Source organism: Bufo bufo, chromosome 1 (genome assembly GCF_905171765.1).
Source record: "Bufo bufo chromosome 1, aBufBuf1.1, whole genome shotgun sequence".
NCBI classification, from domain to species: Eukaryota; Metazoa; Chordata; class Amphibia; order Anura; family Bufonidae; genus Bufo; species Bufo bufo.
The window spans coordinates 796856045-796882884 of NC_053389.1; the positions used below are offsets into that span (position 1 = coordinate 796856045).

Sequence of the window (26840 nt, forward strand, 5' to 3'; positions counted from 1 at the left end):
GCAGCTGATGCTAGGGCGAGAATAGGCAGGGATAATTGAATAACTGGAAGCAAATTTCTCTCCTCCACCTGTGATTCATCTGAACAACTGCAGCTGAGCTGCTTTTTTGATAGGGATTGGCTATTTTTAGAGTGGCCAGAGTGATTTTTCCATCCACATGTACCTGGGCTGACCGCCGGCCGCCATTTTGCGACTTGTAGTGCTGCAGCAGAAGCTGCCACAGTGTGCATTCCAAAGCTCCAAACAAGTCAGACATCTACACCTGGGATTCAGACCAATAGCGATTTAGCAGCACAGTCCAAGGCTATTTTTTTTAAAGGTTGTGCAGACCATTTTGTGGCACATGTTACTGGGCTGATAGGCGGCGGCCATCTTGGGACTAGTGCTGCAGCACAATCTCTCCCAACGTCCATTAATCACTTGTAATAGTGGTCTGTGCCATAGAAATCCTACATCAGGGACTTGGGTGTGCTTGTGTCACCCCTACTAATACCAGTCCACCTGTAATCCATACAGTGAAAAGCCATAAAGTATTCCAGTGAGGGAATTTTTTTTTTATTTAAAAAAGGCCAAGTTAGTTTATCTGGCGTTCAATATACTAGATACAGTTAGGCCTGCGTTTCATACATCTGGAATTAGCAAACTAATGTGCTGGGGTTGGGAAAACATATATGTACCCATACTAGAATCTGTCAAAGAAAGCGGTACTCACATATAACAGTCATTCCATCTGTAATCCATACAGTCAAAAGACTGAAAGTATTCCAGTGAGGGAATTTTTTTTATTTAAAAAAGGCCAAGTTAGTTTATCTGGCGTTCAATATACTAGATACAGTTAGGCCTGCGTTTCATACATCTGGAATTAGCAAACTAATTTGCTGGGGTTGGGAAAACATATATGTACCCATACTAGAATCTGTCAAAGAAAGCGGTACTCACATATAACAGTCATTCCATCTGTAATCCATACAGTCAAAAGACTGAAAGTATTCCAGTGAGGGAATTTTTTTTATTTAAAAAAGGCCAAGTTAGTTTATCTGGCGTTCAATATACTAGATACAGTTAGGCCTGCGTTTCATACATCTGGAATTAGCAAACTAATGTGCTGGGTTTGGGAAAACATATATGTACCCATACTAGAATCTGTCAAAGAAAGCGGTACTCACATATAACAGTCATTCCATCTGTAATCCATACAGTCAAAAGACTGAAAGTATTCCAGTGAGGGAATTTTTTTTTTATTTAAAAAAGGCCAAGTTAGTTTATCTGGCGTTCAATATACTAGATACAGTTAGGCCTGCGTTTCATACATCTGGAATTAGCAAACTAATGTGCTGGGGTTGGGAAAACATATATGTACCCATACTAGAATCTGTCAAAGAAAGCGGTACTCACATATAACAGTCATTCCATCTGTAATCCATACAGTCAAAAGACTGAAAGTATTCCAGTGAGGGAATTTTTTTTATTTAAAAAAGGCCAAGTTAGTTTATCTGGCGTTCAATATACTAGATACAGTTAGGCCTGCGTTTCATACATCTGGAATTAGCAAACTAATGTGCTGGGGTTGGGAAAACATATATGTACCCATACTAGAATCTGTCAAAGAAAGCGGTACTCACATATAACAGTCATTTCATCTGTAATCCATACAGTCAAAAGACTGAAAGTATTCCAGTGAGGGGATTTTGCTTATAAAAAAATAATATATTTCATTGTGGTGCGAGTTGAATCGCAACAATGAAGAAAAATACTATTAAGGGACGAGGACGCGGTCGTGGTGGTGTCCGTGGAGCCTCTGTTGCTGGTAGAGGACGTGGCCGTTCGGCCCCAGGCGCACACAGTAGGGAACGAACTCCCTCAACTAGCCGGCAGAATGTACCGCAATATCTCGTGGGGCCCAATGCCGCTCTTAGGATGGTAAGGCCTGAGCAGGTACAGGCATTAATCGATTGGGTGGCCGACAGTGCTTCCAGCACGTTCACCACATGGTCTTCCACCCAGTCTTCTGCGGAAAGCGCACAGGTGGCACCTGAAAACCAAGCCCATCAGTCTGTCACATCACCCCCAAGCATATCAGGGAAACGGTCTGAGCCACAAGTTATGCAGCAGTCTCTTCTTCTGTTTGAAGACTCTGCTTCCAGGGTGTCCCAGGGGCGTCCACCTAGCCCTTCCCCAGTGGAGGAAGACATACCATGCACTGACGCACAACCACTTATGTCTCCAGATGAAGAGGACATGGGAATACCACCACAGCAGAGTCACCGACTCTCTGATGATGACGAAACACAGGTGCCCACTGCCGCGTCTTTTTGCAGTGTGCAGACTGAACAGGAGGAGGTCAGGGAGGGAGACTGGGTGGAAGACGATGCAGAGGACGATGAGGTCTTAGACCCCACATGGACTGAAGGTCGTGGCGATGACTTTCACAGTTCAGAGGAAGAGGTAGTGGTGAGACCGAGACAACAGCGAAGCCAAAGAGGGAGCAGGGGGCCAAAGCAGACGAGCCGCCGCCCCCAGAGTTCGCCTGCTACTGGACATCGCCAACAGGGACCCAGCCCCACAAAGGCAGCTTCAAAGAGTTCCCTGGCATGGCACTTCTTTAAACAATGTCCTACCGACAAGACCCGAGTGACTTGCACGCTCTGCCATCAGAGCCTGAGGCGAGGCATTAACGTTCTGAACCTCAGCACAACCTGCATGACCAGGCATCTACATGCAAAGCATGAACTGCAGTGGGGTACACACCTTAAAAACCAGGCACTCGCTGAGGCTCCCCCTGCTCCCTCTACCGCTGCTGCCTCGGCTTCCGCCTCGAGAGGAATGTTGCCACCTGCCGAGCAGCAAACAGAGGATGTGCCACCGACACCACCACCACCGCCACCGTCAACTAGCGTCTCCACTATATCACACAGCAGCGTTCAGCTCTCAATATCTCAAACCTTAGAGAGGAAGCGCAAATTCCCCCCGAGTCACCCTCGAGCCCTTGGCCTGAACGCCAGCATTTCTAAACTGCTGGCCTTTGAAATGCTGTCATTCCGGCTGGTGGACACAGACAGCTTCAAACAGCTGATGGCCATGGCTGTCCCGCAGTATGTGGTTCCCAGCCGCCACTACTTCTCCAAGACAGCCGTGCCTTCCCTGCACATGCAAGTGTCCGATAAAATCAAGTGTGCACTGCGCAACGCCATTTGTGGCAAGGTCCACCTAACCACAGATACGTGGACCAGTAAGCACGGCCAGGGACGCTATATCTCACTAACTGCACACTGGATGAATGTAGTGGCGGCTGGGCCCCCGGCGGACAGTTCCTTGGCGCACGTCCTTCCGCCCCCTAGGATCGCAGGGCATCATTCTCTGCCTCCTGTAGCCTCCTCCTCCTACTCGGCTTCCTCCTCCACTGCTTCCACCAGCTCATCCGGTCAGCCACACACCTTCACCACCAACTTCAGCACAGCCCGGGGTAAACGTCAGCAGGCCATTCTGAAACTCATATGTTTGGGGGACAGGCCCCACAGCGCAAAGGAGTTGTGGCGGGGTATTGAACAACAGACCGACGAGTGGTTTCTGCCGGTGGGCCTCAAGCCAGGCCTGGTGGTATGCGATAATGGGCGAAATCTCGTGGTAGCTCTGGGACTAGCCGGTTTGACGCACATCCCTTGCCTGGCGCATGTGCTGAACTTGGTGGTGCAGAGGTTCATTCACCACTACCCCAACATGTCAGAGCTGCTGCATAAAGTGCGGGCCGTCTGTGCGCGCTTCCGCCGTTCACATCCTGCCGCTGCTCGCCTGTCTGCGCTACAGCGGAACTTCGGCCTTCCCGCTCACCGCCTCATATGCGACGTGCCCACCCGGTGGAACTCCACCTTGCACATGCTGGAGAGACTGTGCGAGCAGCAGCAGGCCATAGTGGAGTTTCAGCTGCAGCACGCTCGCGTCAGTCGTACTGCCGAACAGCACCACTTCACCACCAATGATTGGGCCTCCATGCGAGACCTGTGTGCCCTGCTGCGCTGTTTCGAGTACTCCACCAACATGGCCAGTGGCGATGACACTGTTATCAGCGTTACAATACCACTTCTATGTCTCCTTGAGAAAACACTTAGGGCAATGATGTTAGAGGAGGTGGCCCAGGTGGAGGAGGAGGAGGAGGATGAGGGCTCGTTTCTAACACTTTCGGGCCAGTCTGTTCGAAGTGGCTCAGAGGGAGGTTTGTTTAAGCAGCAGAGGACAGGTTCACAAGTCGCCAGCCAAGGCACTGTACTGGAGGACGAGGAGGATGAGGAGGAGGAGGTGGAGGGGGACGAGGATGACGCAAGTTCACAGCGGGGTGGCAGCCCAGGCCCATCACTGGTGCGTGGCTGGGGGGATACGGTGGACGATGACGATACGCCTCCCACAGAGGACAGCTTGTCCTTACCCATGGGTAGCCTGGCCCACATGAGCGAATATATGCTCCAATGCCTGCGCAACGACAGCAGAGTTGCCCACGTTTTAACGTGTGCAGACTACTGGGTGGCCACCCTGCTGGATCCCCGGTATAAAGACAATGTGCCCACTTTAATTCCTGAACTGGAGCGCGACCGTAAGATGCGCGAGTACAAGCGCACGCTGATAGAGGCGCTCTTGAGAGCATTCCCACATGTCACAGGGGAACAGGTGGAAGGTGAAGGCAGAGGAGTGGCAAGAGGTCGCCAACGCAGCTGTGTCACGGCCAGCTCATCTGAGGGCAGGGTTAGCATGGCAGAAATGTGGAAAAGTTTTGTCTCCACGCCACAGCTATCTGCACCGACACCTGATACGGAACGTGTTAGCAGGAGGCAGCATTTCACTAACATGGTTGAACAGTATGTCTGCACACCCCTCCACATCCTGACGGATGGTTCGGCCCCATTCAACTACTGGGTTTCGAAATTGTCCACGTGGCCAGAGTTAGCATGTTATGCCTTGGAGGTGCTTTCCTGCCCGGCGGCCAGCGTTTTATCTGAACGCGTATTCAGCACGGCAGGGGGCGTCATTACTGACAAGCGCAGCCGCCTGTCCACAGCCAACGTGGACAAGCTGACCTTCATAAAGATGAACCAGGCATGGATCCCACAGGACCTGTCCCTCCCTTGTGCAGAGTAGTCCTTATTAACTGCCTAAAACATGTCTTGTTGTGCTACGGGCCACTTCTTTATTTGATACAAATTTTATGAAACCCACAGTTGAATGAAACTCTTCTCTGTCTGGGCGCCGGGGCCTAACCAGATGAAAGTGGCCGGTTAAACTAACGGGTGACATGAAGCCATAACCTCTGCCATGCTACCTCTGTCTTCTGTCTGGGTGCTGAGGCCTAAGTCAAATAAAGCGGTCTTCTGCTGTGCTGGGGGATATGAAGCTAATCTCTGACCTCTCTCCTCTGTCTGGGTCCAAAGGCCTAAATCACTGAAAGAGGCCTTCTCCTGTGGTGTGTGATATGATGCCAGAATATGTGCTGTGGGGCCTCTCTCCTCTTCCTGGGTGCAGGGGTCAAATAAACTAAATTGTGGCCTACTCCTGTGGTGGTTGATATGATGCCTGATTCTCTGATGTGGAACCTCTCTCCTCTGTTTGGGTGAAGGGGTCAAAGTAACTAAATGGTGGCTTCTCCTGTGGTGGCTGATATGATGCCAGAATATGTGCTGTGGTGCCTCTCTCCTCTTCCTGGGTGCAGGGGTCAAAGTAACTAAATGGTGGCTTCTCCTGTGGTGGCTGATATGATGCCAGAATATGTGCTGTGGGGCCTCTCTCCTCTTCCTGGGTGCAGGGGTCAAAGTAACTCAATGGTGGCTTCTCCTGTGGTGGCTGATATGATGCCAGAATATGTGCTGTGGTGCCACTCTCCTCTTCCTGGGTGCGGGGGTCAAAGTAACTCAATGGTGGCTTCTCCTGTGGTGGCTGATATGATGCCAGAATATGTGCTGTGGGGCCTCTCTCCTCTTCCTGGGTGCGGGGGTCAAAGTAACTCAATGGTGGCTTCTCCTGTGGTGGTTAGTATGATGCCAGAATATGTGCTGTGGGGCCTCTCTCCTCTTCCTGGGTGCAGGGGTCAAAGTAACTCAATGGTGGCTTCTCCTGTGGTGGCTGATATGATGCCAGAATATGTGCTGTGGTGCCTCTCTCCTCTTCCTGGGTGCGGGGGTCAAAGTAACTCAATGGTGGCTTCTCCTGTGGTGGCTGATATGATGCCAGAATATGTGCTGTGGGGCCTCTCTCCTCTTCCTGGGTGCAGGGGTCAAAGTAACTCAATGGTGGCTTCTCCTGTGCTGATTGATATAAAGCTGATGGTTGTGCCATCTGACATGGTTGCCAGGGTCTGATTCAATGGGGGCCTACTCCTGTGGTGGGTGATCTAAATGCCTGATTCTCTGCTGTGAAACCTCTCTCCTCCGTCTGGGTGTAGGGGTCAAAGTCTTTCAAAGTCGCCTTCTCCTGTGCTGATTGATATGAAGCTGATGGTTGTGCCATCTGACATGGTTGCCGGGGTCCCATTAAATTGTGGCCTACTCCTGTGGTGGTTGATATGATGCCTGATTCTCTGATGTGGAACCTCTCTCCTCTGTTTGGTTGAAGGGGTCAAAGTAACTAAATGGTGGCTTCTCCTGTGGTGGCTGATATGATGCCAGAATATGTGCTGTGGGGCCTCTCTCCTCTTCCTGGGTGCAGGGGTCAAAGTAACTCAATGGTGGCTTCTCCTGTGCTGATTGATATAAAGCTGATGGTTGTGCCATCTGACATGGTTGCCAGGGTCTGATTCAATGGGGGCCTACTCCTGTGGTGGGTGATCTAAATGCCTGATTCTCTGCTGTGAAACCTCTCTCCTCCGTCTGGGTGTAGGGGTCAAAGTCTTTCAAAGTCGCCTTCTCCTGTGCTGATTGATATGAAGCTGATGGTTGTGCCATCTGACATGGTTGCCGGGGTCCCATTAAATTGTGGCCTACTCCTGTGGTGGTTGATATGATGCCTGATTCTCTGATGTGGAACCTCTCTCCTCTGTTTGGGTGAAGGGGTCAAAGTAACTAAATGGTGGCTTCTCCTGTGGTGGCTGATATGATGCCAGAATATGTGCTGTGGGGCCTCTCTCCTCTTCCTGGGTGCAGGGGTCAAAGTAACTCAATGGTGGCTTCTCCTGTGGTGGCTGATATGATGCCAGAATATGTGCTGTGGTGCCTCTCTCCTCTTCCTGGGTGCGGGGGTCAAAGTAACTCAATGGTGGCTTCTCCTGTGGTGGCTGATATGATGCCAGAATATGTGCTGTGGTGCCTCTCTCCTCTTCCTGGGTGCGGGGGTCAAAGTAACTCAATGGTGGCTTCTCCTGTGGTGGCTGATATGATGCCAGAATATGTGCTGTGGTGCCTCTCTCCTCTTCCTGGGTGCAGGGGTCAAAGTAACTAAATGGTGGCTTCTCCTGTGGTGGTTGATATGATGCCTGATTCTCTGCAGTGAAACCTCTCTCCTCCATCTGGGTGTAGGGGTCAAAGTCTTTCAAAGTCGCCTTCTCCTGTGCTGATTGATATAAAGCTGATGGTTGTGCCATCTGACATGGTTGCCAGGGTCTGATTCAATGGGGGCCTACTCCTGTGGTGGGTGATCTAAATGCCTGATTCTCTGCTGTGAAACCTCTCTCCTCCGTCTGGGTGTAGGGGTCAAAGTCTTTCAAAGTCGCCTTCTCCTGTGCTGATTGATATGAAGCTGATGGTTGTGCCATCTGACATGGTTGCCGGGGTCCCATTAAATTGGGGCCTACTCCTGTGGTGGGTGATCTAAATGCCTGATTCTCTGCTTTGAAACCTCTCTCCTCCGTCCGGGTGTAGGGGTCAAAGTCTGTCAAAGTCGCCTTCTCCTGTGCTGATTGATATAAAGCTTATGCTTGTGCCATCTGACATGGTTGCCGGGGTCTGATTCAATGGTGGCCTACTCCTGTGGTGGGTGATCTAAATGCCTGATTCTCTGCTGTGTAACCTCTCTCCTCCGTCTGGGTGTAGGGGTCAAAGTAACTAAATGGTGGCCTACTCCTGTGGTGGGTGATATGATGCCTGGTTCTCTGCTGTGGGACCTCTCTCCTTTGTCTGGGTGCTGTGGTCAAAATAATAGTAAGTGACCTTCTCCATTGGTGGGTGACTTGAAGCCTGATTCTGTGCTATGGGACCTCACTCCAATTAATATTGTTTAATTTTTATTTATTTTATGTTAACTCATCATTTCCCTATCTACATTTGTTTGCAGGGGATTTAACTACATTTTGCTGCCTTTTGCAGCCCTCTAGCCCTTTCCGGGTGTGTTTTACAGCCTTTTTAGTGCCCAAAAGTTCGGGTCCCCATTGACTTCTATGGGGTTCGGGTTCGGGATGAAGTTCGGGTCGAGTTCGGATCCCGAACCCGAACATTTTTCGAAAGTTCGGCCGAACTCGTCGAACCCGAACATCCAGGTGTTCGCTCAACTCTACTTATAACTAGTGTTGATCACGAATATTCTAATCACAAATTTTTACCGCGAATATCGGCACTTCGAGAAGATGTAGAATATACCGTATTTTTCGCCCTATAAGACGCACCGGCCCATAAGACGCACCTAGGTTTTTGAGGAGGAGAATAAGAAAAAAAGAAACTTTAATCAAAAGGTTTGCTTTTGGTGGGTTTGAACTAATGGCGGTCTGTGCATGACACTATTATGGGGGATCTGTGGATGATGCACTGTTATGGGGTGGGGGATTTGTGGATGGCACTGTTATGTGGGGGATCTGTGGATGGCACTGTTATGGGGGGAGCTGTGGATGGCATTATGATGGGGGGGGGTCTGTGGATGGCATTATGATGGTGGGGGGGATCTGTGGATGGCATTATGATGGTGGGGGGGATCTGTGGATGGCACTGTTATGGGGTAGGGGATCTGTGGATGACACTGCTATATATGTCATCCACAGATCCCCCCAAACCAGACCCATCCACAGATACCTAGTGTTAATCATAATATCTAAACTGCGCTCCCCCTGCTCCCCATCTGTACCGTACTTACCGGTACATGTCGCACTCTGTCTCCTGTAGTAAGCGCTAGCAGGCAGGCCGGGCTGCAGGCGGCCGTATCTCACTGAGGTCACGTGCCTGCTTCATTCATAAAGTAGGCGGAGCAGGCGCGTGACCTCAGTGAGTTTCGGCCGCCTGCAGCCCGGCCTGCCTGCTAGCGCTTACTTCAGGAGACTGAGTGTGACATGTACCGGTAAGTACGGTACAGATGGGGAGCAGGGGGAATGCAGTTTAGATATTATGATTAACACTAGGTATAATACAGTACATACTGAGCGGCTGGCCAGAGTACAGTGCCTGCACTGCCCGCCGCTCTCCCTGCCTACTACAGACCCTTCTCCCTCCTCACTAATACATCGCAGTCTGCCAGCACTTTTGGGGGGGAAAAGTGCGTCTTATGGGGCGAAAAATACGATAGTGCTATATATTCGTAATCGCGAATAGTCTAGATTTTTTTTCATCAGTAACCTCCATTCTTGCTTGTTAGGGCAATGAGAAGGCTGCAATATATTTGTCAGAGCTTAGCAACATCCCTAGTAACCAATAGGAAAGTTGCCTACCCCTTACTATATAAGAACCTCCCCAGCAGCCCTTGTATGTAGTATTTTGCAGTTCTGAGAGAGAGCAGTGACACTGCTGTGCTCTGTGCTTTCACCTGGATCCTATTCCTTATACAATTACATTAGATAGTTAGCTCATATATATAATACAGATAGTTAGTGGGAGATAGTCAGTGTAGGTTAGATCCTGATATAGTGTAGCTGTTGCAGTGCAGGGTGTTAGGTAGTGTGATAGGAATTACTGTTTCTCTGCTGTCCATACATACAGGCTACAGACATAGTGCTGTGATGTCATAAAAATACTTGCACCAATCAGTAATACCTACTCAGACCTGATGAAATGTGAAGTTGCATGTATTGCGCAAAAAATATGCGCATCATTAGTGCCGATTTGCGAAATCGCAAAAATAATGACTGGAGATCAGGAATTCTGGAATTTACAAATTTATTGCGAATATTATGCGAAAAATTCGTGAAATATCGTGAAAACGAATATTGCCTATGCCTCTCATCACTACTTATAACCAGATAAGGCTTTGTTTAATGCACCATAAAACTAAAGTCACACTGCAATACTTCATCCTATGATGTATATAATAACAATCGAGCCACCGAACAGCACTGCGAGCATCCCTGGCCATCACATGTGATGAAATGGGTGATGGCGTCTCTAATGCAAAAGTAAACAGAACATGAGAAATGAATGGAGACAGTCTTACAAGTATGTATACTGTATACACGTGTCATAAGCAAATATTCACTTACTCAACTCTTTAGGGAGGTTTTCAGACCTTTCTGCTTTTCTGCTAATTATAAGTTATATATCAATGAATAAAAATGTTGCCCAATTCTTTAAAAAGCTCTTTAAAGCCCCTAAATGTGATGCAAAATACTATGTTCCCCTGCTGTTTTTGGCACCATCCATCCAGTCCTAACTACTGGGATTTCTTCGCTTGACTGCAGCAATGTACAGTTGAAACCAGAAGTTTACATACACTACCGTATATAAAAAGACACATGTTTTTCTCAATATCTAACATGAAATCAGAATAAACCTTTCCTGTTTTTGGTCAATTAGGATTACCATAATTATCGTATAGGGAGTCTGCTGTGGTAGTGCAATAATACTGTGAGTCAGTATGACATGCAGATGACAGGCGTCGCTCTTAGAATCACTGCACACTTCACTTATTTGGGCAGTCACGGGGCCAAAAACTGACCAAATAACCCAAGCATGAACTCAGCCTTACAGGTCGATGTTAGCGTCAAGAAGAAGCGCACTCCTTTTAGGGTCCATTCACACGTCCGCAATTTGAGTCCACATTCGTTCCGCAATTTGCGGACCCAATTACTTTCAATGGGGCTAGAAAGGATGCAAATCCGCATTTCCGGGATCCGCATCCACATTTTTGGGATCCGTATCAGTTTTTTCGGGATCCACAATTCCGTTCCTGAAAAAAAAATAGAACATGTCCTATTCTTGTCCGCAATTGCGGACCAGAAAAGGTATTTTCTATTATGGTGTCTGTGATGTGCGGTCCACAAATTGCGGATCGCACATTGCAGGTGTCCGTGTTTTGCGGATCCGCAAACCATTTACGGACTTGTGAGTGGACCCTTACACCATTGTCATGTCAGCTGATTCCAGCTGTTCTATTAAACGCTGTGGGGTTTCGCTCTGGTAGATAGGGTAAGCGGGCTCAGTACAGAGGCAAAATACAGGTTCTTAACTCAAAACGTCAGTGTTTATTCAAACTTGAGGCAATGGCACAAAACCGCACGTAACTTTGCAGTCTTGGTGTTAATTCACATACAATGAAAAGTTCATATAACACATGTCACCTTGTTGGCAGTTCTGCCTCCAGTAGTCCACAGCAGGCTTTAGAGGGCCTGTTTCCCCAGCGTGCGGCTCTCAGCCCTCCAGCACGGCACAAAGCCTCAGATCCCTAAAACAGACATCTCTGCTGAGCCCAGCTGCCTATTTAAGGACAGCCAGGTGCTGCCAAAACCCGGACCGGCACTTAAACTCTGGTCCAGTATTTGACGTCACCTGACTGAAAACCAGCCCAGTCGCACATGCTAGGAGGAAAATACCTGTCTTGCCAGACACAAACCCTCACTGTGTCACATACCTTCCCCCCACGTTGTTCAACCCTGAGGGGGTAGACACACGCCAGACAATGCACCCGGGACAGGGCATCCTCGTTTCATTGCAACCGACCTGCTCTGTGTTCTACCGAGAACTTAAAGTTCTGCAGAGACAAAAAACATCTGATGACCCGGGCATTCCTGTCTTTGGCCTGGCTCATCCACTTGAGAGGGGAGTGGTCGGTCACCAGGCGGAACTTTCTCCCTAACAAATAGTAGCGTAGATACTCGAGTGCCCACTTGATAGCCAGCCACTCTCTCTACTATACTGTATCTAGTTTAAGCTGGGGTGAGCTTGCGGCTTAGGAAAACAACAGGATGCTCCTCCCCGTTGAATTCCTGAGACAGTACAGCACCGAGACCTACTTCGGAGGCATCCGTTTGTACCACGAACTCCCTCTTGAAGTCTGGCGTCACCAAAACCGGGTACCCACACAGGGCCGACTTTAAAGCGGCAAAAGCCTCTTCCGCCCGATCATCCCAGTGAACCATCACTGATTTTCGTCCCTTCAAGAGCCTTGTCAAGGGTGCGGCTAGAGCAGCAAAGTGGGGAACAAACCTAATGTAATAGCCCACCATTACCAAGAATGACTTTATTTGCCTAGTGGTGATAGGTCGGGGCCAATTCTGTATCGCCTCAATTTTGTTCACTTGGGGTTGGACGACTCCGCGTCCAATGACATACCCCAGGTACTTAGTCTCTTCTAACCCTATCGCAGATTTTTTTGGGGTTAGCAGTTAGGCCAGCTTTCCGAAGGGAGTCCACCTACTTTGGGTAGGTGACTTTCCCAGTCGGTACTGTGGATGACAATATCGTTCAGGTAAGCCGAAGCGTACCGACCATGTGGACGAAGCACAATGTCTATTAGTTGCTGAAAAGTGGCAAGTGCGCCATGCAGACCAAAGGGTAAGACCTTATATTGATACATCCCCTCAGGCGTGATGAAGGCAGCCTCTGTGTCACGGTAGGTAAGATAAGGGAAGGAAACAGAACACGGCAAAGCAAACAAAACAACTGACTAAGCCCAAAATGCTAGGGAACAAAGGGGTCACCTCTTAGCAATCCCTAAAACACTAAGCTGCTATGCCCATGTGCATATCTTGATAGTAGATATGCACATGCCCACGTACCTAAGACTAAAACATACTGAACCAAACCCTCAGCCGTAGAGAAGAGGGACACCCAGCTCCTTCCACAACCAAAGGAGCTAGCGTCTCCCTAGAGGCCTAGACAAAACAGACAGAGGCGGAAAAAGGGAAAAGGACTTATCTAGAGATGTGTTGGAGCAGACGATCCAGCAAATTTCCAGAGCTCACACCAGGCAGAACTGTAACCTGCAAAGGCTATAGGGAGAGGGAGGAATAAATAGCCTCACCAATTACCTAAAGAACAACACGTGGAAGGAGGTGGGATTCTGCTCAAACCCACTACAAAACAAACTGTCAGATCGAGTCACGTGCAGCAATTCTGACAGATCTCCTCAGAACACCCACAGGGCAGGGCGTGATACTCTGTTAAGGGCACCTGTCAGTACACTTTTGTGAGGTCTAAAACAGAAAAATACCGGGCTTGTCCTAACCTCTCGATGAGCTCATCCACCCGGGGCATAGGATACGCATCGAATTTGGAAACGTTGTTACAAAACCGCAACGTCCCGTCCGGCTTGGGTATCAATACTATAGGACCGGCCCCACTCACTTTTTGACTCCTCAATGACGTCTAGCAGCAACATTAGCTGCACCTCCTCCTATATGGCTTGTCGCTGGTGTGGTTTTAATATGACTTTTGCCTGAGGCTCAGTGACAATGTCATGCTGGATTATGGAAGTGCAAGAAAGGAGGATCGGCACTCGCTGTTGGTATATAATATTGCTCTGTTTATTGCCACATAATAGTGATGCTTTTCGGCACACTGCATGCCTTTCTCAAACTGTGAATATACAAGCAACCTTATCCCATTTAAATAGCCCGCCAAATCAGTGATTACGTCCAGTTACCATAGCAACCAAATAAACAAAAAAAGGAAGTGCACGTGTGATCAACAGTGTCCATCACAAAATTAGTAAGTCCATAAAGAACATTGTTACTCCAAGAATGGGTAATGCATAATCAATAATTCAGTTCAAGTCCGCTGTAGACAGGGCCGCCTCTATAATAAGGCAGACCAAGCGGCTGCTTGAGGGTGCAGCGAAGGGGGGGGCGGAGCCAGGGTGAAAATTTTTTAACTTGTTTTTTTCATTAATTATTATTTTTTAAATACATAACTTGCGGACTTGCCCCGCCGGGCCCGGCCGCCCGTCCCAGCCTGCAGGTGTGCCGTGCAGCCCCGGCCCTCACTTCCTCACAGAGCGGCACGAAGGCTCAGCAGCAGCACGGCATCGGCAACACAGACAGTCACGGGTTCGTGGGGTTGTGACTGCCGAGTGGCGCTGCAGCGGCGGGCAGCGGGCAGCAGCAACTGGTGTAGACTGGGGAGCGGAGGTCTGGAGACTGGAGGCGGAGCTGTTGGTGGTGAGTAACTGTGTGTGAGTGAGTTCGTGAGACATCAGACAGTGACAGACTCACAAGCCAGGCTCAGACCAGACCGTCCGGACTGCCGTAGGTGGCACAGACAGGTAGGTAGGTCAAGGTGATCTCATTGAGCGCAGGCTGCTCAGAAACAGAAGAACATTAATGGGGGTGGGGTCAGGGTGAGGCGGGTGACATTACAATGTGACATGAATGGAGGGGGGACAACAAGACATTTGGACAAATGTCTCTGAGTAGTCTGTCTGTGCGGCCCGCAGGGAGAAATGTATGTGGAATGGAAGGGGGGGGGGTGAAATGGACATGATGGAGGGGGGAGAAATGTGACAACATGGATAGAGGCTATGTGATGAAGGGAGATCAAGCGCAATGTAGAGATTAATTTGCGGAGATACCGCTAGTGAAGACAGCGCTGTCTTCACTATCGGTATCTCCGCAAATTTATCTCTACATTGCGCTTGATTTCCCTTCATCACCAGCGGCATCAGTCTGAAGAAGGCCACATGGCCGAAACGTAACATTTAAAGCCGCAATAACCATACAATAAAAAGAAATCAAGATTATCCAAATTACCCTGGAGACTTTTTCTTCATTTCTAATTGGGGCGGGAACCCTACTCCAAGCAAATCATAACAGAGTGTGACAAGGTTGTAACAACATGGATAGAGGGGGGGAGAGAAATGTGTCAACATAGATGGAGGGGGGAGAGAAATGTGACAACATGGATGGAGGGGGGAGAGAAATGTGACAACATGGATGGAGGGGGGAAAAATGTGACAACATGGATGGAGGGGGGAGAAATGTGGCAACATGGATGGAGGGGGAGAAATGTGGCAACATGGGTGGAGGGGGAGAAATGTGAGGGCTGATGTGACATAGGTGATTTGACATGGTGGGGGAGAAGTGTGACATGGAGGGCTGATGTGACATAGGTGATTTGACATGGAGGGGAAAAAATGTGAAATGAAGGGGTGAAAAATGTGACATTGAGGGGGCAAAATGTGACATGGAGGGGGAGAAATGTGCCATGGAGGCCTCGAGGGGGAGAAATGTGACATGGGGGGCTGATGGCTGACATGGGGGCATGATGGCTGACATGGGGGTCTTATGGCTGACATGGGGGCTGATGGCTGATATGGGGGAATGATGGCTGACATGGGGGCATAATAGCTGACATGGGAGGCTTGTGGCTGACATGGGGGGATGATTGCTGGTCTGACATAAGGTGTAATGGAAAATATTTTTTTCTTATTATCCTCCCCTAAAACCTAGGTGCGTCTTATGGGCCGTTGCGTCTTATAGGGTGAAAAATACAGTCCTCAAACCAGCAATTGTCTGAGGCAGAGCGAAGATACCAGGACCACACAGAGGAGAAGCTAGCTGATGCAGACGGGACCAGGGCCAGTTGAGCTGGGGGGGGCTAAAAAAATTTAACTTTGCTTGTGTTGGCAAAAATCATTGCACCGGCCCTGGCTGTAGAAGGAATAAATATATAATTAGTGACATGATTATAAAACACTATTTAATGCACAATCACGATTAAGTCCTCTGGGCTCCAATGTCTGGGGTCGGTGAATCCAGTAAGCCTCCCTTTTGAGCAGAAGTTTGTTCCTATCTCCTCCTCTGCGTGGCTGTGAGACACTATCAATGATTTAAAAGCGTAATTGCGCAATTGTTTGTTTCTGCAAATGGAAGTGATATGGTATGGGTAACATCAAATTTCCTTTTCTTATGGTGGACTTGCAGTATGTTTAGAAAATCTGTCCTTCATTCTGGCGGATGTCTCTCCCACATATAGTAAGCCACAAACGCATTTCAAGATGTATATGATGAATTGACTATTACATGTGAATGTACCTCGTATGGGTATCCTCTCTCCTATATGTGGGTGAGTGAGATGTGTACCCCTTATCACACTGGAGCAGCACAACTTAAACAAGGAAAAGTACCTTGTCTTGGAGCAGAAAGCATGCTTTGTCTGGAAAACCCTCTAATACTCTTAATGTCAGCGCAAATTATTTTGTCCCTGATGTTATTGGCTCTTTTGTAACAGATCATGGGTGGTCTTATAGAAGTGCGTCCAGGGAGGTCCGAGAACACATCCGTGTTCCGACTAACAAACTCCCTGGCCTCCTGTAGAGGAGAGGCTGTCAGCAATTTTTACTGTGACAGCCGCCTCTCTTGCATTAGACAGAGGGGCAGGTAGCTCTTCTCCTAGAAAACCTAGCCGCGGGCTGTCTTCTGTACAGGTTTCCCTATCTTTCCACGGTTTGAGTAAATTCACATGATAAACCTGCTCCAGCTTTTGCAGCCCTGGCTGGTGTACCTTGTAGTTCACATCTCCAATTTTCTCGAGTACCTCGTAAGGCCCCTGCCACCTAGCCAGGAACTTACTGTCCACGGTCGGCACCAGAACCAAAACCTGATCACTCACTGATCCGAACCCGAGCCTACCGATTATAGACCCGACTCTGGGCTCGCTGAGCTGCCTCCATATGCTCCCTAACAAGAGGCATCAATGTCTCTATCCGATCTTGCATCTGGGTAATGTACTCAATTACACTTTTATGTGGAGCGGGTTGTTGTTCCCACGCCTCTTTGGCCACGTCCAAGAGACAGCGAGGGTGTCTGCCATATAGCAGTTCGAAGGGCGAGGCCTGGGGTACCTCTCGCACTGCGAACATGAGATAGGGCAGAAGGAGGTCCCAGTCCTTCCCATCTTAAGACACTACCTTTTTCAACATATTTTTTAATGTCTGGCTAAACCGTTCTACCAGACCGTCCATTTGCGGATGGTAAACGGACGTCCATAGTTTTATGTGTAGCAACTTACAGAGTTCCCTCATCACCTTGGACATAAAAGGGGTCCCTTGGTTGGTCAGAACCTCTTAGGTAGTCCTACTTTGGAAAACATCTCCATTAACTCCTTAGCTATGAGCTTGGCCGAGGTATGTCACAGTGGCACCTCCTCCGGGTACCGAGTGGTGTAGTCTAGAATGACTAAGATGTGTTGATGCCTTCTGGCAGACTTCGGTACTGGGCCTATGAGGTTCATAGCTATTCGGTCAAACGGTACTTTGATAATCGGGAGAGGTACTATGGTACTACAGAAATGTGGCTTGGGGCTAGTTATCTGGCAGGTCAGGCAAGACTTACAAAACTCTTCCACTTCTATGAATTTGCTGAGCCTGTAAAACCTCTGTAGAATACGATTCAGAGTTTTACGCAGCCCCAGGTGATCCCCGAGAACGTGTTGGTGGGCTAGATATAACACAAGCTTGCGATAAGCCTTGGGGACCACCAACTGTTCAATAGGCTTACCCCGTAGTTGGTTTACCCGATACAACATATCCTGATGAACCACAAAACGGGGAAACACTGACTCTGTCCCAGATTGTTGTGATTCACCATCTCCTATTAACACATTTTCCCAGGTGTGGGATAGGGTTGGGTCCCGACGTTGGGCAGTACCAAAATTATCCCCGTAGACATTTAGGTCTGCCAATTCAGGACCCGGCTGCAAGTCCTCCACGTCTTCCACCATTACACTTAGCAGGGTTGTCTCCCCCTCTTCCACCGAAGTGGTGGTCACCCCTACCGCTGGCCCTTAAGTCTTAGGTTCCCAGGGTTCTGGTCTCCCCCCTGAGCCGGGCCACTCTTTTAGGGTTACCCCTGTCTCATGGGTATCAGTCACTCTAATAGCAGGCCACAGTGCCGGGAAGTCTCTCCCTATTATAAGTTCGTAGTGTAGATTTAGGGCAACTGCCACTTTGTGAGTCCACCCGGCATCCCCTGTGGTTAGAGACACCAGGGCGGTGGAATTGTCTTTTAAGTCTCCATGGATGCACATGACCCCAACTTTCCGCCCAGTATACTCTGCTGACTGTACCAGGGCAGCCCTTACTAGGGACACCAGACTCCCTGAGTCCAGCAGATCCTCTGCTGGGGTGTCTCCTACCTCCACCTGGCACAGGTGGTTTAAAGTTTTTGGGGTACCTGCTGCACACAGCTTCCTGGCATATATCGACTGACGGTAGCCATAGTTAGTATCCATGGGTTCTACCTGATGGCGACAGTCAGCTCTTAGATGGCCCGGCTCCTGACACCGCCAGCAGACTACCGGACCTAGGCCTGTAGAGGGTACACCCTGGGTGGGTTTGGTTGGTACAAGTTGCCGGATCTGGGATGAACATTTACGGGGTTTAACTGCCCCCCTTCCAACAGAACCCCCTGTAACAGTCTTAGTAGCCTCGTAGCGCTCCACCAGGTCCACCATTTCTAGGGCAATTACCAGGAGACACCTGGCCGATCCAGTGCTGGAGAGGGGGTGGCAGAGCCCTCCAGAACATATCAGCCAATAGTCTATCCAACATAGCCGTGGGACTCAGCACATCAGGCTGTAGCCACTTTTGCAAGAGGTGGAGTAAGTCATAATACTGGGTCCTCGCAGGCTCAGCCGGCTTAAACCCCCACTGATGTACCCACTGAGCCCAGACCAACACATTCATCCCCATTCTTGCCAAAATCTCACCCTTTACTTTTTGGTAGTCGGCCGCTTGATCATCCGACAAGTCGAAATACACTGGGAATCAGATGCCAGGAATGGAGCGACTACATCAGCCCACTGGTCACGGGGTAGCTTTTCCCTGATGGCCACTTTCTCGTACATCACCAGGTAGATTTCGATGTCGTCTGCGGGGGTCATCTTCGGAATCGCGGCACAGACTGCTTTCCGGGCATCATGGGCGCACGGGGTTGCTCCTGCTGTCTGCAAAGCCATCACGTATTGTAGCAGCAGCTGGTTAGTCTCCTACTGCTGCTTATTAGCCTTGCATTGCTGCAGGTTTGTCTCTCGCTGCTGCAGATTAGCCTCCATGTGGGCCTTCACAACAGCCTCCATTTTGTCTTGGTGCACTTGTTGTAATATAGCTGGTTTAATGTACGACATACTACCGTGCCTGAAAAATGCAGAAACCAAAAATATTGACGTTCACACCAGCCTCACTGCTCTTGCCTGCATTCTTCACCAATTGTGGGGTTTCACTCTGGTAGATAAGGTAAGCGGGCTCAGTACAGAGGCAAAATGCAAGTTCTTAACTCAAAACGTCAGTCTTTATTCACACTTGAGGCAATGGCACAAAACAGCACGTAACTTTGCAGTCTTGGTGTTAATTCACACACAATGAAAAGTTCATATAACACAAGTCATCTTGCTGGTAGTTCTGCCTTCAGTAGTCCACAGCAGGCTTTAGTGGGCCTGTTTCCCCAGTGTGCGTCTCTCATCCCCCCCAGCACGGCACAAAGCCTAAGATCCCAAAAACAGAGACATCTGCTGAGCCCAGCTGCCTATTTAAGGACAGCCAGGTGCTGCCAAAACCTGAACCAGCACTTAAACTCAAGTCCGGTATTTGACCTCACCTGGCTGGTAACCAGCCCAGCCGCACATGCTGGGAGGAAAATACCTGCCTTGCCAGACACAAACCCTCACTGTGTCACAACGCGTATACAAGAGCCCCCCGACAGAGTGGAGAGGGTGTCAGCAGTGAGTTTGTGTTGACGTCACTGATTATTTTGCCCTTCCTCTGATCCGTCAGAGCAATAACCCCCAAAAAACTGAACCTGACTGTTGAGCATCCGCCTTTAGAATATATAACTGCACCGGTGAATGGCAAATATACCATTTTGCCACTTTTGCCACTAATACACGACAAAAAGGGCTTTAGAACATATAACTGCATCGGTGAACGGCAAATATATTTTACTTTTGCCACTAATACACGATAAAAAGGGCTGTAATTTTAGCACTTCACCACACAACGGCTAATAAGCCCTTTTTTTCCCACTAATACAAGCCAAAAAATGCTTTAGAACATATAACTGCACCGCACAAGGGCAAATAAGACTTACTGTAGAAATATTTCCTTGTAATAAACCCTGTTAATGGCTGTAACACCCCAATAACAAGAACGGTTTGCTGGAATTACAGAGCAGTATAATGGCAATTTGGATCCCCAGTCAGTGCAGCAAGGTGTAATAGGATTGTTCCTATTACTCAGGCTGCAACCTCCCCTACTGAACCCTGTTCTACAGAAATGCTGTGGAATGATTCATCCCTATCCTTTCCCAACACCTTGAATAATCTTTCCCTGCACTTGTAAATTCTTTTTTTAGCACAACAAAGTTTTTTCTGGCACTGTCCCTAGCGCCTGATGACATCTCTCCCTGCACTAAGTACACTGGAAAATGGCAGAATCCAAGATGGCTGAGGGTATTTATAGGGTTGTGACATCACAGGCTGGCTGCTTATTGGCTGCATGCATGGCATTATGGGTGATCCCACCTTCCCAGAGTTCCTTTCTCCATGTCCTCACACGCGCAGCAGCCATTTTAGGAAAACATGCAATTCGTTACCACGAAGCTTGAAAAAAATCGGATTTGGTGCGAATCAAATTTTTCCTGAAATTGGGATCGAATTCCACTTCATCAGCTTTGCTCATCTCTAATTACTTTGCCTTTAAACAATTCTGGACTGCCCATATGATGATGTCATGTGCTTTTTTGGCAACATCGGAGTTAATTAGAGACACCTGTGGCTGTATTTAAACGCACACCTGAAACACATTGCTTCTTTGTGTTGCATCATGGCAAAGAAATCAGCATCATGGCAAAAAAATCAGCCGAGATATCAGGAAGAGAATTGTGGGCTTGCTCAAGTCTGGCTCAAACTTGGATACCTGAACGTGCCTCGTTCATCTGTACAAACAATTATACGCAAGTTCAAACAAGATGAAAATTTCCAGTCATCATACTGCTCAGGAAGGAGACTGGTTCTGTGTCCCAGAAATGAACGTACTTTGGTCCGACATGTGCATATCAACCCAAGAACAAAAGCAAAAGACCTTGTGAAGATGATGGTCAGAAGCTGGTAAGATTGTGTCAATATCCGCAGTGAAACAAGTACTGTATCAACATGGGCTAAAAGGCCACTCTGCCAGGAAGAAGCCATTATTACAAAAGCCAGATTAATGTTAAGACCTACATTTTTGGAGACATGTCCTGTGGTCTGATTAAACTAAAATTTAACTTTTTGGCCATAATAACTAGTGTTGAGCACGAATATTTGAATAGCAAATTTTTATCGCGAATATCGCCACTATGAGAATTTGCAAATATTTAGAATATAGTGCTATATATTCGTTGTATCAAATATTCAGCATTTTTTTTTCCATCTGAATACATGATTCCTCTCTGCTTCTTGCTTGTGGGCCAATGAGAAGGAAGCAATGTCAAGTTCACAACAATACTGTAACGGTCGCGTACACACACACACAGGGGAGAGGGAAGTGACCACTGCGCTGCACCCTTACCCCTGGCCCTGACTACTTGCCTCGCGAGTCCTAATGACAGGGGACAACTGGACGGCAATCCCTAGCTTGGAATAAGTGCAGGGATGACAGACAGACAAACAACAGAATGTGAACGGACCGAGTCAATACCAGGAAAGCTACAAAGTACAAATGGAGCAAGCAGAGAATTGTCAGGAGAAGCCGGGGTCATAAATACCAGGAGAGTCGTGAAGTACCAAAGGAGTCAGCAGAGGATCGTCAGGAGAAGCCGGGGTCATAAATACCAGGAGAGCAGCAAAGTACACAAGGAGCAGGCAGAGGATCGTCAGGAATTCAGCAGGAGGTAAGTACGCCAGGAAAGACAAAATCACAGGTGGAACCTAAATTAACAGGCAACCTGTGGCCAGCAGGCTGCCTGTATTTATAGTGGGGAGTAGCCAGCGTCACATGACCGACAGACCAACCAGTCGAGCACCGAGTGATCAGCTCGGCGCTCAAGGCAGACTTAGGAGCAGGGGGCCTCCCAGCTAACAAACCCGCCCTGGGAACGAGGTCAAACACAGATCCTCGCTCCAGAAGCTAAGCAGCAGGTCTGCGTCTAATGGGAGACCGAGTGCACCTTTGGAACCCCGTTACAAATACTTAGTGCACCAATCCGTAATCTGTAGTCAGACCTGCTAAAATGTGAAGTTGCACGTAGTGCGAAAAAATATTCTAATCACTCTGCCGATTAGCGCAATCGCAAATATATTGGAGCACTTGACTCTATCTGCATATAAAGCTATACTAATGTTCTGCCGTGCCAACCATTTTCTCCAGTCTCAGGAAACTTATACCAGCTTGAAAAATGTACCCAAAGTGACCCACGCCTGTATATCGCGTTACAAATTCGCATTACGCGATTTATTATTATTTATTACATTGCCGATTTATCGCATTCAATAAAATAATTGCTCAGTTACACCAGTTTTGTCAGGAGGAATGGGCCCAAATTCCAACCAACTATTGTAAATAGCTTGTAGAAGGATATCCAAAATGTTTGACCTAAGTCATACAGTTTAAGGGCAATGATACCAAATATTAATGAAATGTATGTAAACTTTTGACATTGCAGAAAGTAATAAAATGCCTGAAAAACATTCTCTCTCTCTCTCTCTCTCTCTCTCTCTCATTATTCTGGCATTTGGCAAATAATAATAATTATGGTAATCCTAATTGACCAAAAACAGGAAAGGTTTATTCTGATTTCATGTCCGATATTGAGAAAAAACATGCATATGTGTCTTTTTATATAGTGTGTTTCAACTGTATATAGCACAGTACTGCTTAGCAATATATGGTTGTGGAATGCTGGGGCCAGGGATCAGCTAGAGCGCTCAAGTGGGGAATGCGACTATATCACTGGTGGTGCAGTACATTTAGTGGAGTTTTATAAAACAAAGTCAGACAAAATCCTAACTATAGGTGTAGCTTGTCTCAATGTGTCTTCTAACACTCTGAAACTTTATCACTTTCTGTAGCTCATTCGTCTTGATAGCCTTTCAAGTCATTATACAGATGTAGCAGGGTTAACACACAAACTCAAAGTGATGAGTTAATAAATTTGAGTTATCTTGAAACAAAAGCCATTGAAAAGTAATTGAAGGTGTTTGCGTAACGCATTTAGTTTAGAGAACATGTCTCATAAAGCATGTGTGTTAACTGTACTACATCTGTAGCATTTTTTATCCTTCACTTGTAGTACCATGCCAAACATCATGGTGTGCTGTTAAGTTAGAACTCACCTATGAGCAACATGGAACTCAAAACAAAAATTATGGAACAAATATTTTTCATGTACTGTATACAATTTTTTCTTAGATGTATGTATTTAACAATTTATTATCATGGTTATTACTTATACAGAATATTCCTAGAAGCATTAAAAATGCAATAAAATATTTAAATGATGGTTATCAATCCCTGAAGAAACCCTACTCCATCGCCATCACTTCCTACGCACTGGCTAAGGCTGGCAAACTCAATGACTCCAGTATTCTAATGGCTGCATCTACAGGTAGAGGACCAGCAATTATCCATTTTCTTTCTTCTGTTAAATCAATACTTTTAAATAAAACTTCTTTGGATATAATTTGATTTATGGTAGTTAATGTGAGCCGCTGATTGTTGTGTTTATTGATCTTTTTGTGCACAAATTTTCTTTTAGATAATGACCACTGGGATGAACCAGGCTCTCGCTTTTTATCACTTGAGGCTACTTCCTACGCCCTTCTTACCCTCTTGAAGTGGAAGGAGTTTGAGAAGGCTGGACCACTGGTGAAATGGCTAACTGAACAGAGATATTATGGGGAAGTCTTTGGATCCACACAAGTAAGTAATTCAACTGAACATATAACGTCATAGCTTTGGTTTTGTCTGTCATGGGGGATGACAACAGATGAAAACCTCTTTCATCCCCATGCTGTGGCTCCCATAAGGGCTGTCCTTTTCTTTCTCCTAGTCAATGGTGAAGTCAGATCATTTCATAAACGGAATCAAACTTTAGGTCCACCAGTGAAAGTTATTTTGTAGACCGACAGTATAGAGCAGGCATCCTCAAACTGCGGCTCTCCAGCTTTGTAAAACTATAACTCCCACAATGCCTTGCTGTAGGCGGATACCTGTAGGCTGTTCGGGCATGCTGGGAGTTGTAGTTTTGCAACAGCTGGAGGGCCACCGTTTGAGGATGCCTGGTATAGAGAATATATAGACACATTAGTAAGTTGTACTTGTATAGCACCAACATATTCATCAGCACTTTTCAAATAGGGAAGAAATGAATAAGTAAAATGAGAATAAACAAAAGATCAAACATGAGACAAGAGGGGAAAGGTGTCTGTTCATTAAAGCATACACTCTACAGGAGAGAGGGATCTGTCCATAAGAGCTTACACTGTACAGAAAAGAGGTCCCTACTAGAGTTGAACGGACACCTGGATGTTCGGGTTCGACGGGTTTGGCCGAACTTCACAAAAAAGTTCGAGTTCAGGAGCCGAACTTGACCCCGAACCCCATTGAAGTCATTGGGGACCCGAACTTTTGAGCACTAAAATGGCTCTAAAAAAAGTCACGGAAAGGACTAGAGGGCTGCAAATAGCAGCCAAATGTGGTTAAGAGCATGGCAAGATCTCTGCAAACAAATGTGGATAGGGAAATTACTTTAACCCCTTAAGGACTTAGGACGTATCGGTACGGCATGGGTCCCGAGTCCTTAAGGACCCATGACGTAACCGGTACGTCATGAGTTTAAAAAAGGATTGCGGCGCCCCGTGGGTTAATCCGAACGGGATGCCGGCTGAAATCATTCAGCCGGCATCCTGTCACAACGCCGAGGGGGGTCATGTGACCCCCCCCGTATCGGCGATAGCAGCAAACAGCAGGTCAATTCAGACCTGCAGTTTGCTGCGCTTTTAGCCGATTCTGATCCCCGCGGTCTCTGACTGCGGGGATCAGACTTTAAAATGCCCTAAATAAAGTTTTATTAACCAACCCCCTGCACCCCTGAATGATATTATGTCGGCGGGTGGTGCAGGGGGGGTGTCGCAGGCGGTGCGGGAGGCGGGCGGTGCGGCAGGCGGGATCGCGATCCCCCGCCCGCCTCCCCTTGAATGATCGTTGGCGTCTAGTGGGTATACCAGGGTGCCAGCACATTGCTGACACCCTGGTATAAACGACTGACGGACCGCTGTATGGAAAAGGTTAACAGCTCAGGGAGCTCCCTCCCTCTCTCATCAGGGGGCTGCTGTGCCTTTGCAGCCCCCCGATGGGAGAGGGAGAGAGCCCCCAGACAGCCCCCCGCGTGCCCGTACAGCGGTTTACGACCACATATGGGGTATTTCTGTAAACTACAGAATCAGGGCCATAAATAATGAGTTTTGTTTGGCTGTTAACCCTTGCTTTGTAACTGGAAAAAAAATATTAAAATGGAAAATCTGCCAAAAAAGTGAAATTTTGAAATTGTATCTCTATTTTCCATTAAATCTTGTGCAACACCTAAAGGGTTAACAAAGTTTGTAATATCAGTTTTGAATACCTTGAGGGGTGTAGTTTTCTTAGATGGGGTCACTTTTATGGTGTTTCTACTCTAGGGGTGCATCAGGGGGGCTTCAAATGGGACATGGTGTCAAAAAACCAGTCCAGCAAAATCTGGCTTCCAAAAACCATACGGCGCACCTTTCCCTCTACGCCCTACTGTGTGCCCGTACAATAGTTTACGGCCACATATGGGAGAGTCAGGGAAATAAAGATACAGTCTTGTTTGGCTGTTAACCCTTGCTTTGTTAGTGGAAAAAATGGGTTAAAATGGAGAATTAGGCACAAAAATGAAATTCTCAAATTTCGTCCCCATTTGCCAATAACTCTTGTGCAACACCTAAAGGGTTAACCAAGTTTGTAAAATCAGTTTTGAATACCTTGAGGGGTGAAGATTTGCTTCTAAACTTCTAAGCCTTGTAACATCCCCAAAAAATAAAATATCATTCCCAAAATGCTACAAACATGAAGTAGACATATGGGGAATGTAAAGTCATCACAATTTTTGGGGGTATTACTATGTATTACAGAAGTAGAGAAACTGAAACTTTGAAATTTGCTAATTTTTCAATTTTTTTTGTAAATATGGTATTTTTTATGCAAAAAAATAAACTTTTTTGACCCAATTTTAGCAGTGTCATGAAGTACAATATGTGACAAAAAAAACAATCTCAGAACGGCCTGGATAAGTCAAAGCGTTTTAAAGTTATCAGCACTTAAAGTGACACTGGTCAGATTTGCAAAAAATGGCCAAGTCCTTAAGGTGAAATAGGGCTGAGTCCTTAAGGGGTTAAATAACTAAAAATAAAAAATAATAATCTTGATCTAGGAGGACCAGGTCCATATGGAGTAGGAGGTTGAGGAAGCAGTGGATGTGGCGGTGTAGGTGGAATCGGCAGTGAAAGAGGAGGAGGTAGCTAACACTGGTTTTTTATTTTTATTTTTTATTTTTTGTTTAAATTTAGGTAGACCCCAAAACATTGGGAAATATAACCTGTGATAACCCCCTCCAGCCATGCTAAACAAACATTCAGACAATACACTGGCTGCAGGGCAGGCCAGCACCTCCAAAGTGTAAAGGGCAAGCTCAGGCCATGTGCCCAATTTGAAGTTGAAGGGGGCAGACCCATCAGTCAGTACGTGTA

General features: G+C 47.4%; 1 protein-coding gene across 1 annotated transcript in view; it reads left to right on the top strand.

The window, feature by feature from the left end:
- Positions 1–26840, top strand: part of LOC120986498 (complement C3-like) — a 445179-nt gene that overhangs the window by 303707 nt on the left and 114632 nt on the right. The window contains exons 31-32 of the mRNA XM_040415121.1: positions 23530–23680; positions 23831–23994. Of these exons, the coding sequence (XP_040271055.1) occupies positions 23530–23680; positions 23831–23994 (315 nt within the window). The remainder of the gene's footprint in view (positions 1–23529; positions 23681–23830; positions 23995–26840) is intronic.